The following is a 12,234-nucleotide window of genomic DNA, read 5'->3' as shown; positions in this document are numbered from 1 at the left end:
AGCAAATATCTAGTTTGTGAGAGTAGTTACCATAAAAGTGTCATGGCAGAATTAATTTTGATTTTAAAATAAAGTCATTCTTTAAGCTTATTTTCATGAGGGCAAAAGAATGCCTGTGTTTAGTATTAAAAGATCATTTACATATGACCTTGTGCAAGAGGATGGAAATGAAATATTCAACCCCCATTCTCTCTTCAACCTAATATGTGGCACAAATTTTTGTCAGTGGTCTCTCAAATATTAGTCATGATTATGCATTTATATAGCTTTTTTTTACCCAAGATTGAAGCTAAATTACAGCCTCTTACTAAAGACTATAGTCTGTGAGCATGAATTAAAGACGCTGTACCCAGCAGCCTGTCTTTTCTTTTTTTCTTTTTCTTTTTATACCAAACCCAATAAACTGGAAACACAGAGCAACCTCTGGAAATGCAAGGTGCCCTTTCTTCCCTGAGATTCAAGGTTCACATACGTTTCATTCAAAACACAATTCCAGGACTTTTCACTGTTAAGAGATTCCTTGACTTGGATGATGCAGGCAGCTTTAGCCTTTGAGACCCCAAAGCCTGAGGTTCACCTGAACGTCCAGTGACTTGCTTACAACATAGGTTAGGGTGGAAGACAGGATTCCGTGTTCTTGATGTTTTCATGTATGCTAATATCCCACCTTTATGATTTTTGATTAGGTCATTGGCCATATGCATGAATCAGTAGTCCCAGGGGATGTTGTATCTAATTAAATAGAAAGACACTTGGAAACAGTATAAATCCATGGGCAAAAACGTGTAGCGTCTTAGCACTTTATTTTGAAAAATGCAACCCAGTGTAAATCTCAGCTTAGCAGGTTTGGCCAGTTATTTAGCACATTCATGAAATCCAGAGTAATTTAAACTTGCCTAGGTAAAAGAGCACATTTGGAAAACTCAGCAGTGGCCACAGGACTAGAAAAGATCAGTTTTCATTCCAATCCCAAAGAAAGGCAATGCCAAAGAATGCTCAAACTACCGCACAATTGCACTCATCTCACATGCTAGTAAAGTAATGCTCAAAATTCTCCAAGCCAGGCTTTAGCAATACATGAACCGTGAACTTCCAGATGTCCAAGCTGGTTTTAGAAAAGGCAGAGGAACCAAAGATTAAATTGCCAACATCCGCTGGATCATCGAAAAAGCAAGAGAGTTCCAGAGAAACATCTATTTCTGCTTTATCGACTATGCCAAAGCCTTTGACTGGGTGGATCACAATAAACTGTGGAAAATTCTGAAAGAGATGGGAATACCAGACCACCTGACCTGCCTCTTAAGAAACCTATATGCAGGTCAGGAAGCAAGAGTTAGAACTGGACATGGAACAACAGACTGGTTCCAAATAGAAAAAGGAGTATGTCAAGGCTGTATATTATCACCCTGCTTCAGTTCAGTTCAGTTCAGTTCAGTCACTCAGTCATGTCCGACTCTTTGCGACCCCATGAATCGCAGCACGCCAGGCCTCTCTGTCCATCACCAACTCCCATCTGAATGCAGAGTTCCAAAGAATAGCAAGAAGAGATAAGAAAGCCTTCCTCAGTGATCACCCTGCTTATTTAACTTATATGCAGAGTACATCATGAGAAACGCTGGGTTGGAAGAAGCACAAGCTGGAATCAAGATTCCTGGGAGAAATATCAATAACTTCAGATATGCAGATGACACCACCCTTATGGCAGAAAGTGAACAGAAACTAAAAAGCCTGTTGATGAAAGTGAAAGTGGAGAGTGAAGAAGTTGGCTTAAAGCTCAACATTCAGAAAACGAAGATCATGGCATCTGGTCCCATCACTTCATGGCAAATAGATGGGGAAACAGTGGAAACAGTGTCAGACTTTATTTTTGGGGGCTCCAAAATCACTGCAGATGGTGATTGCAGCCATGAAATTAAGAGAGTCTTATTCCTTGGAAGGAAAGTTACGACCAACCTAGATAGCATATTGAAAAGCAGAGACATTACTTTGCCAACAAAGGTCTGTCTAGTCAAGGCTATGGTTTTTCCAGTGGTCATGTATGGATGTGAGAGTTGGACTGTGAAGAAGGCTGAGTGCCAAAGAATTGATGCTTTTGAACTGTGGTGTTGGAGAAGACTCTTGAGAGTCCCTTGGACTGCAAGGAGGTCCAGCCAGTCCATTCTGAAGGAGATCAGCCCTGGGATTTCTTTGGAAGGAATGATGCTGAAGCTGAAACTCCAGTACTTTGGCCACCTCATGCGAAGAGTTGACTCATTGGAAAAGACTCATGCTGGGAAGGATTGGGGGCAGGAGGAGAAGGGGATGACAGAGGATGAGATGGCTGGATGGCATCACCGACTCGATGGACATGAGTGTGAGTGAACTCCGGGAGTTGGTGATGGACAGGGAGGCCTGGCGTGCTGCAATTCATGGGGTTGCAAAGAGTCGGACACGACTGAGCGACTGAACTTGAACTGAGGTAAAAGAGGTGAATTTTGCTTTGGGGGAAAGAGAGTTAAAAGATAAGTCAAGTTTACTGATAAAGAGATAATCCCTACTCATTCTCTACAACAGACATCTTATCTTTTTATGATGCTTCCTTTAGTTCATCCCTTCTGTTCTCAAAGGGTAGCTAGCACCACCATTCATTTGGCTTCCGGATCCAAAAAGCAGAACACTGTTTTTGATTTCTCTCTCTTTCTCCATCCCAAGCTCCAAGCACTGTTGATTTGACAGATTAGAACTTCTACCCCACTTTGCTGTTGCGAAGAATGAACTTTTCTGTGTCCTGCCTCTGTGTGGGGCCTGTGCCCTCCCTTGCCTTCTCCCCTCCGGACACTCAGGATCTCTGCTTTAACCCAGGAGTCTGAATTCTACCGTAATATGTCTTGACACACCTTTTTTTCCCTTTAGTTCTGGAAATTTTTGTGTATTATTTGTTGATCATTTCCTCCCCACCTTTTCCTCTCCTCTTTCTCTGTTAGGTGAATTTAGACTTCATAGATTGAACTTGGATTTTCTGGCTTTTAAGGAAAAGCTCCTCTGTTTACCTTCCATCTGTCCTACTGGATTTTTTATTTTGAATTTCAGTCATCCTCGTTTTAAATTTTGGGCTTCCTTGGTGGCTCAGTGATAAAGAATGTGCCTGCAATTCAGGAGACCTGGGTTTGATCCCTGGATTGAGAACATCCCCTGGAGAAGGGAATGGCAACCCATTCCACTATTCTTGCCTGGAGAATTCCATGGACAGAGGAGCCTGGTGGGCTGCTGTCCAGGGGGTTGCAAAGATTGGACATGACTGAGTGACTAACACTTTCAGAGGTTCCTCCTCTTTCTCTGAGGGTGGTGAGCCTCGTGGCAGGGTGATTGGGTGGCTTGCACCTGCTGGTCTTCATTGTGGAGAAAGATCCCTGTTTTTTGCAGGATGATCCTGAAGCTGGATGTGAAGGAACGAGGACTAACCTGGGGATCTTGTTTCCAGCAAGGCTTTCCCTTCACTTTTTGCTTTCATCTCTGCTCTTCTGGGTCCCTCCTGGCCTTGAGTTCTGCCTTTCATGTTGTGTTCCCTTGACCATTGCTGCTGCCCCTTAGAGGTGGCGGTGGGTATTGCCTGAGGGGCCCAGTGCTGGCTGGGGGCTCACTGTTCACTCCTTCCCTTTCTCTTCCACCCTCTGTGGCCCCTGATGCTTCCTGTTCCTGCACCTGCTCAGGTGTGCAAGGGGATGGAAGTGCTTCTTCTTGTCTTTCTCTTTGCACATCCTTGGGTTTGCCTTTCCCTGCTCCACTACTGGCGTTCCACCATTTGCCTCCTATCCTTATGTACTGTGTTTTGGTGTCTCCAAGCTTTGTTGATGATCAAGTTTGTTTATGGTTTTTCTTGTCTTTGTTCCTTTGTAATGATTCTGAAAAGTTCTACTCCACTGTCTTGAGGATGCAATTCTCCTTTTTAAAGAGTGACACCTTATTGCCCTGATAGATTTCTTAGAGGGTGAATATGAGAGTTTTTCTGTTGACTACAGAATGTCTAGGGAGAGGCAAGTCTTCATCCACATGCTGAATTGGGACAGTTTACCCCGACACTCAAATTTGAGACTCACCCAGTCTTCCTGTGTCCTGGCCAAACACCAGTTGGCTTTGCAGGTCACTTTAGTCAAGTCAGTAGTATCAGTAATGTGTACACAATGTAACTTGAGGGATATCTGACTTAGATCACATTTTTCAGGCTAAAGGGTCTTACATCCCTGACCAGTCATTTGAGCCCGTGGAAGATAATTTGTGGGGAGCCATGACACTAGTTCAAGGAAGTGACCGTGGCAACTAAGTGACTGACTAAGTAGTGACTAAGTAAGTGATAACTAAGTAACTAACTAATGTGACTTCAACAGGATGGGCATTCAGGCTTTTCCCTGACTTGTGACAGCTTTTGTTGAATTTGTTTTTCACTTTTCTCGGATTCAGGAGAAACAAGTGACATGTGACTCAAATTCCTGATTATATGACTGTGCTTTCATGTATCTGTTCAGATTATATATGAGGTGTTTTTAATCTATTAACATGTATTTATCACCCAGTTTCAATGCAAATAATTCCATGTATGCAGATTGGTTAAAGATCAATCCCAGTCTGCCCAGGGATTGGTTTTGCAATCAATAGTAGTTTGCAAACTACTTGGAGACACAGAGCCTATGCATGAAACCCTGGACAGCCAAGGTTAACCAGAGCCACAGGCTTGAGACCAGATCCTCCTGGTCTGTGCTGTGTGACGCACAGACAAGGTCACTGTCAGCCAGGTCTGCTGCTGAGGGTGGATGGCCTCGCACCATCATCCTTGAGTCCCGAGAAGCACATGCGAGGCTGTGCGTGAGTCGAGCTAGTGGCTCAGTGCTGAGCACCCCCTAACCATCTCTTCTTGGCTCACAGAGGGTGTTCGGAGCTCTGCCGGATCCCCATGGTGGAGTACAAGCTGGACAGCGAGGGAGCCCCCTGCGAGTACAAGACCCCTTTCCGGAGGAACACCACGTGGCACCGCGTGCCCACGCCCGCCCTGCAGCCCCTGCCCAGGGTCTCCCCGGTGCCCGGCACACCTGACCGGCTGCAGTGCCAGCCCCTTCTCCCGCAGAGCCAGGCCGCCATCCCCCGCAGCACCTCCTTCGACCGGAAGCTGCCCGATGGTACCAGGTAGGCTGGTGGCCCTGGTAAAGCCCTGGCTTGGAACTTCGCGTGGTTGGGGGACTTGTGTGTGTCTTAGTCATTTCTGAAGTAGCTTGTTCTGACCACGGGGGCAGCAGGGCCGCCGGGCAGGCCCCGAATGCGGGGGCACTCGTAGTCCCAGCCAGCGATGGTGCTGATGGCATGCAGGTCTCCCCCATGGACACCACCCCCAGGGCCGCCACTGTACCTCTCCGCAGTAATCCTCCTGTCAACTCACTCTCCAAACCACGTTGGGAAACCATTCTGCAGGAGCCTCTAGATAAGCATGAACAGTTTTGAGTATAAAGAAAACAAAGCCACAAAAATCATTGATGAAATCCCGTCATCCTAATGGTCACAGTATTTTCAGAGGTCCTAAGATCATTGGCATCTCTTTGCTTTTCTCTCTCATTTTAAGCGGAAGGAGTTGAATTTAAAATTAAGTTTTTCCCTGAAAGGGTGCACCTGTTTAAGAGTGAAATCCAATAACATTAGAAGCTGCTGAGAATTTAGAGACGTGACCTGGAGAAGTAGTTTTAAGTGAACAGCATAGTAGATCTGTTGTTGCTATTGATTTTTACTCCCTTTGTTTTAACTTTCACATAACTTATGGGCTGTGGAGACACCAAGAGCTTCCTCAAAACTCCTTGTTAGGCTTTCATCTAATAGAGCATATGTTGTAAGCAGTCACTGAGCCAGGCTGCCCGCTGAACGTGTCATCACCTTGTCCTGTTCCTTGGCCTCTCCCATTCTCCAGTTTCCTCCTCTGAAAAGTAAACTTAGCTATAATAGAGACCTCCACAGGGCCTTATGATGACCGAATCAGTCCACAGAGGTTAACTGCTTAGAACACTCCTGGCCCGTAGGTGTAAGTCTCTATAGGTGTTAATAATAATTACTAGGATTAAAACATGTGGGCTTCCTCTGACTTCTCCAGTCTGTTTTTCCATGAATGAGCACAGGAATGGTGTTAACTAACTTGACAGTAAATCATCTGGGCTCTGGCTCTCCCTTCTCAAAGGTCTGCTGAGTTTATAATATTCAGAGAGATGCATACAGTAGGTAGCCTGGGTGTAAAGGGGTGACATCGGAAGGGAAGGGGTCTATAGAACCTCCCTTGCCGCTGCTGCTGCTAAGTCGCTTCAGTCGTGTCCGACTCTGTGCGACCCCATAGACGGCAGCCCACCAGGCTCCCCCATCCCTGGGATTCTCCAGGCAAGAACACTGGAGTGGGTTGCCATTGCCTTCTCCTAGAACCTCCCTTATTAACATATAATTTAGTAAATTATAAGGAATTCTTCTGGGCTTCCCAGATGGCGCTGGTGTTAAAGAACCCACCTGCCAGTGTAGGAGACGTAAAGAGACCTGGGTTCAGTCCCTGGATTGGGAAGATCCCCTGGAGGAGGGCATGGCAACCCACCCCAGTATTCTTGCCTGGAGAATCCCTTGGACAGAGGAACCAGTCCATAGGGTTGGCAAGAGTTGGACAGGACAGAAGCAACTTCGCATGCACACGCACACTCAAGGAAGGCTTCTAATAGCAAAATGAAAAGTTGGCAAGCACGTCTTCATCAAACGAGTTCTCACAAGCGTCACTGATTTTTGTGTGTCTGAAATAAATAGGATTACATTCAATACATGTGCAGAAATAAATGGTTTTGCCAAATTTAGAGTTTTCTCTCTGCCTCGGTTTTAAATATAGAACCACAACGTCCCTTGCATTGTCTCATAGACCAAGTAGTAGTGGTGTTTTCTGTGTATTCTATTGCTGTCCCCCTTGTTTAACTGGGATCTTTAGCTGTGCTTTCAAATTTTAGATGGTAAAGCCTTGTTCCTGCCACATCTCCTCCTATAATAAATTACCAACCATAATACCCCTGAAATTGCATGGCATCACCAATTCTCAGTTTATTTGTCCATGATCACAATGTGTGTTTCCCCTTTTCTTCGTCACTGAAAAATGAATTCATTTGTAAGTCAAAACAAGCCAGGTCTGGATGCTGGCAGCCTACCTCCGTGCCTGTTACTGATTGTAGTCAACCTTTCAGAAGTTCGCCCAGCAATCAGTCATCGTCCAGCGACCCCGGACCGGGCAGCAGCGGACCCTGGAGACCGCAAGTTGGATACGACGGGTACCACTCCTTTTCCCCTTCTGTGGGCTCCTGGGGGGACATGTCTCCAGGGCACATTCAGAAGTGCTTACTGTGCACAGGACCACTGGGGACAGAGAGACTCAGATAGCACTGTCTTAGGACAGTGCTTCCAGACTGGGTAGCTCATCATTTCTGTGAAAGTGGACTCATTTGTGTGTATTCTGAACTTGTCTGTTTTCTTTTTTTTTTTTAATAAGGGAGAGTCTTTTTGAACACATGAAAATTAAGGATTTGGAGACTCTGTGGGTGATGGCCCTTGGGAGTTTCCCTTCACTTACATTGCTGACGAGGAATAAATTCACAGCCTTTCTTGAAAGTGTTTTTCTCTCCAAAACACAGCCCAGAATCTGAGGAGACAGATTTAGCATGGGACACATTTCCTCTGCCTCCTGTGAGAGCAAATGGAAGCTGGGTGCAGGGCCGTACACACGGCGCCCAGGGGCCTGAGGGCACCTGTGGACAGGACCCAGGATGGACGGACGCAGTAACAAATAGCCATACACTCTTGGGAAGAGGAGGGCCGCCCCAGGGATGTGGCTGTATTTTTGCAAGGAAATGCAGGCGTTGCCCCCGGCAGCAGTGCTTCTGTGCATTGCTGCAAGCCAGCGTCGCCTCTGCCGCTTGAAGGAGCTGGGCGCACTGCTGAGACGATGGACCGACCAGGCAGCCGGAGGGGCTTGCACCAGATGAGAGATGCTTCAGTTCCTCCTCTCACATGTGCCCAGGGAAACCCTCTCCCCGCACTCTCTCTCCTTCTGGTTTGGGCTGAGAAGTAGAGATTTATAGTCTGAGTTACATGCATTCCCTGCCTTAGATGCTGGATGGGGTTCTTAAAAGTTGTACTTTTTTTTTTTTTTTAATTTTTGAGATGGTTAGATAGCATCACAGATTCAATGGACATGAATTTGAGCAAACTGTGGGAGATAGTGAAGGACAGGGGAACCTGGTGTGCTGCAGTCTATGGGGTCACAAAGAATTTGATATAACTTAGAGACTGAAAAACGATAACAAAAAAGTTGTACCTAAAGAAATTTTTCTCTTTTGAGTTGCATTTTTAAAGTGGATGGGGGAGGCTTTATGTCAATGGAAAAACCATGTCTTGGCTTTTTCTGCAGATCAGGATTTAGAACTGGGATTCTAGAAGAAAGGGTCCCTTGGTAACATAAGTAAGTTTTCTGCAGTTTCCTTTGGAAGAGTGAATTGTCCTATTTGAGGATTTTCATAAAACAAAAGTCCAGCCAGATGTAGTCTAGCAGCAAATGGATCTGATTTTCTTTTTCCTTAAAAAATTTGATATGAAGAAGCATCAGTACATGTATGCTGGGCCCAGGAGAAACAGTGACAGCAAAAGCAGCGAGCTCGTGCTCAGCCCATCAGGGACCCCACAGTCCTTTCAGCCCCTGGTGGTGGCCTCCTCCTTTATCTGTAAATGGTGTCATCCAGGTGCCTCTTTGGACCCAGGCGTGACAGGAGAGCCCCCAGGTCCAGATGCTTTAAGCTGCTCTGTTGGGCAGGGCTGCGGCAGCAGAGATTCTCTGACTAGGGATCCCTGGGATTGCCCCTTGGAACCAGCACCCACGGGGGACACTGGCGGGACAGCATGTGGGCAAGCCTCAGCTCTGTGCTCTCTCCAGGTGCCAGTCTCCCCTGCTGCTGGAGCACCAGGGCTCCGGCCCCTTGGAATGTGACGGGGCCAGGGAGCGGGAGGACACCGTGGAAGGAAGCAGACACGCCGGTAATACGGACCCCCGCCCCTCCGCATGCCTCTCTCCTGCCCCTTCCTCCCCCTTCACTGGTTCATTCATCCATTCCTGTCTGGTCAGCGCCATCCTGCCGTGTACAGGGTGGCTGCTGGGCCCCTCAAGGTCATCCGGGATGTGCTTATAGCTGGTGGTGCCTGGGAAACAGACCGTGAGCATCATGGGGTGGTTCTGTCTGCTCTGAGGGCCTCTCTATGGGTAGGACCAGAAGGTCCTACAACCGCAGTCCTAATCATGGTCACTGAACCATGTGTTTGGCCCCTGATTTTCTCTGCTCCTTTGTTAACACTAGAAATTAGATCTTTAAGGCTTCTCTTTCTGTGTGTGACAGAAACCAAATGGCATGGCCCACCTTCCAAAGTCCTGAGCTCCTATAAAGAAAGAGGCCTGCAGAAAGATGGAGGTTGCAAGGATTCTCCCAATAAGCTTTCTCACGTGAGTCTTGTCATCATGAACTAATGCTTCTGTTCATCTCAGCACTCGTGATTTATTAGCATTGTTGCCAGGGATTCTCAGTGGCATCACTTATCTCATAAGGGTCTTGGGTGAAGTTAAAAAGAAAAAAAAAAAGGTTTTCTTTTTATCTCTCTCTGCTTTTATAAAGAAATACAGAGAAAAGTCATCCAGTGAATTATTGGCAAAGCCAGGATTGTAACCTCAGCCTTTGATCCTTGGTAGTTTTAATCTGTTGACTGTTATCCACGTGTGGACAAAATACAAAATCAGAACCTGTGCAGCAGGGTGTGTGGTGGGTGCTGCTGTGCCTGGTGCTGGCTGCTCAGGGAGCAGCTGCAGACGGCACGCAGGAACACCGGCGGCAGCCAGCTGACAGGCTTCCCATGGTCCCACAGCGCCCATGTGGTTCTGTTTACTTTTTGCAGAAATGAAAAGGAGCCATGTAGCTCAGTGAAATGAAACTACCAGTTAAATGTGCAAACAGGAATTTTAGTTGTTGCCAGATGAAGCCAACCTTATAAAGTAGCTCATTTTTCAAAATTTGCAGACGTCTTATCAGGTCCTGACCCAAGTTGTTCCTTTTCTTCTCCTCCTCCATGTGTCATTGGCCAGCCTCAGAGCTGTTACCTGCAAACATGTGGCCTCCATCTCTCAGCTGTATCCTAACCTTGTCTCGAGCCAGCCTCATGGAGCCAACTGATGGCACCAGCACAGGGAGAGTGGGGGAGGGGAGGGGTGAACTTGAGAAGATCCATTCGTGATAACAAAGGGCATCGGGATTTGCTTAAGGATCTGATAGGGTGGAGGGAAAGAAGGAAGAAGAGAGGGATGGAGGGAAGAAAGGGAAAACGGAAAGAAGGAAGGGCCAAACCACTTGAAAATCACAGGTGGCTGGATCTCATGACTCCACAGCCCTTGGCTGACCATCCAGGCTGAGAGGAGGGGTCGTGTCTGTCCCATCATCAGATGGGACATTTAGTCTGCTCTCTTGGTTTCATCTTCCAGGGACCTCAGTGCACCCCCAAGAGTACCCCGCCTCATCATCCCCGGGTCTTTCCTGACTGGGGCTCTGGGGGGTGGGTGTGGCTCATGCTTACACAGTGCCTCTGCACACGTGAGCTGGTTGGGTCTGCACAGTAATCCCTGTGCTCAGCGTAATAAGCGCAGACAGGAGCTGAGTGACTGGCCAGGGTCCCCCCACTGAGATTCAAACCCAGGTCTTCTACCCCACACCCAGGACTGGCCCTGTCCCTTGTCACAGGATCATTCTCTGAAGAAAGGCCGCTTTCCTCCTCTTAATTCCCCATGTACTTCCCCAGCTTCTAGAACCTTCGTTAACTACTTTCCGATTAGTGACAGGGTGGCAATACTTTTGTGTTCATGTACAGATAATTGAACAAAGACTTGAAAAGATACCCATTTAACTTAAGATGAATGATGGGAGGAATTATGACTCAGGGACTTTTGCATGAAACCAAGATGTTTTTGAAAAGTAAATTCTTGCCTTGCTTCCCTCTGACAAGCAAGTAGAAAGGGTTCGGGGAAATCATCAGGTCTGTAGCTTCGTGAGTCTGGGGAGAATAATCGCCTTCGTGTAGAAGCAGAGTGTGGGGTTTGTCTGAAGCCTCCCCGTTTCTCTCTTCTCAAGATCGGAGATAAAAGCTGCTCCAGCCACTCCAGCAGCAACACGCTATCCAGCAACACCTCCAGCAACAGCGACGACAAGCACTTTGGGTCTGGGGACCTCATGGATCCCGAGTTGCTGGGGCTGACGTACATCAAGGGGGCCTCCACGGACAGTGGCATCGACACGGCCCCATGCATGCCCGCTGCAGTCCTGGGCCCCGTGCACCTGGCGGGCAGCCGGTCCCTGGTCCATGGGCGGGCAGAGCAGTGGGCCGACTCCGACATCCCGGGGCCCGATGATGAGCAGGCCAAGATGTATGCAGTCCATGGCTATGCGCCTGGCATCTCCACCAGTGGGGCTGCCGACGGCAGCCTGGGCGACCTCAGTGAGATATCGTCCCACTCCAGGTAAGGACCTCCCCACGCTGTGACCAGCAGCTACTTGGGGCACCCTGGGCACCATCATCTGCTGCTGGGGTGGGGGCAGGGGCCTGAAATAGGACCAGAAGGTGCCTGAGATCATTGTCTCCTGTGGGCCAAACTGCCTGACTTCAGATGGAGGGCTTGTGTCCAGCGGCTCATTTGAAATGTGCATGTGAACAAGTTTGTGATTACATCTTCTTTTCTCTTTAAATTGGAGAGAAAACGAAACAGAGGTGCTCACGGCTGTCATCAGGCCACTCATGTTTCTCTGTCAGTTCAATTTGTTGTCCCTGGGACTTCCCTGGTGGTTCAGTGGTTAAGACTCCATGCTCTCACTACAGCAGGCATGGGTTTGACCCCTGGTTGGGAAACTAAGATCTCATGTGCCCCCCAAAAAGTGTAAAGTTCAGTTTGTTGTCCCAGATTTTCAGGAGGTGTGGTAACAGCTGGACGGTACTCAGATGATGACGGACGGTAACGAGGGGTGGTCTCTGTGTTGTCCGCCTGAAAGCCTGTGCCCCATTCTCCTGTTCCACGGGCCCCCTTACACAACTGTGTACTGGAAATGTGTTCAGATTGATGATCCACTTTCTTTTTCAATATAATGACTAGTTACATTTAAAGGAATTACGTTCTAACTGTAGGTG

The 12,234-nt window shown here is 47.6% G+C and overlaps 1 protein-coding gene across 9 annotated transcripts in view; it reads left to right on the top strand.

Moving 5' to 3' along the window:
• The window catches only part of SIPA1L2 (signal induced proliferation associated 1 like 2), a 246,583-nt gene that overhangs the window by 192,350 nt on the left and 41,999 nt on the right, over nt 1-12,234 (top strand). For 8 of the 9 annotated variants that reach the window (XM_010820432.3, XM_024986711.2, XM_010820433.4 and 5 more), the window contains 5 exons: nt 4,900-5,157; nt 7,218-7,301; nt 8,957-9,057; nt 9,414-9,517; nt 11,187-11,572. In XM_010820432.3, coding sequence (XP_010818734.2) covers nt 4,900-5,157; nt 7,218-7,301; nt 8,957-9,057; nt 9,414-9,517; nt 11,187-11,572 — 933 coding nt within the window. The remainder of the gene's footprint in view (nt 1-4,899; nt 5,158-7,217; nt 7,302-8,956; nt 9,058-9,413; nt 9,518-11,186; nt 11,573-12,234) is intronic. The other variant, XM_005226228.5, reaches the window with a different exon arrangement.

This window comes from Bos taurus, chromosome 28 (genome assembly GCF_002263795.3).
Source record: "Bos taurus isolate L1 Dominette 01449 registration number 42190680 breed Hereford chromosome 28, ARS-UCD2.0, whole genome shotgun sequence".
Taxonomy (NCBI): Eukaryota; Metazoa; Chordata; class Mammalia; order Artiodactyla; family Bovidae; genus Bos; species Bos taurus.
The sequence above is the reverse complement of the archived record's forward strand: the minus strand, read 5'-3'. Positions and strand labels throughout refer to the sequence as shown.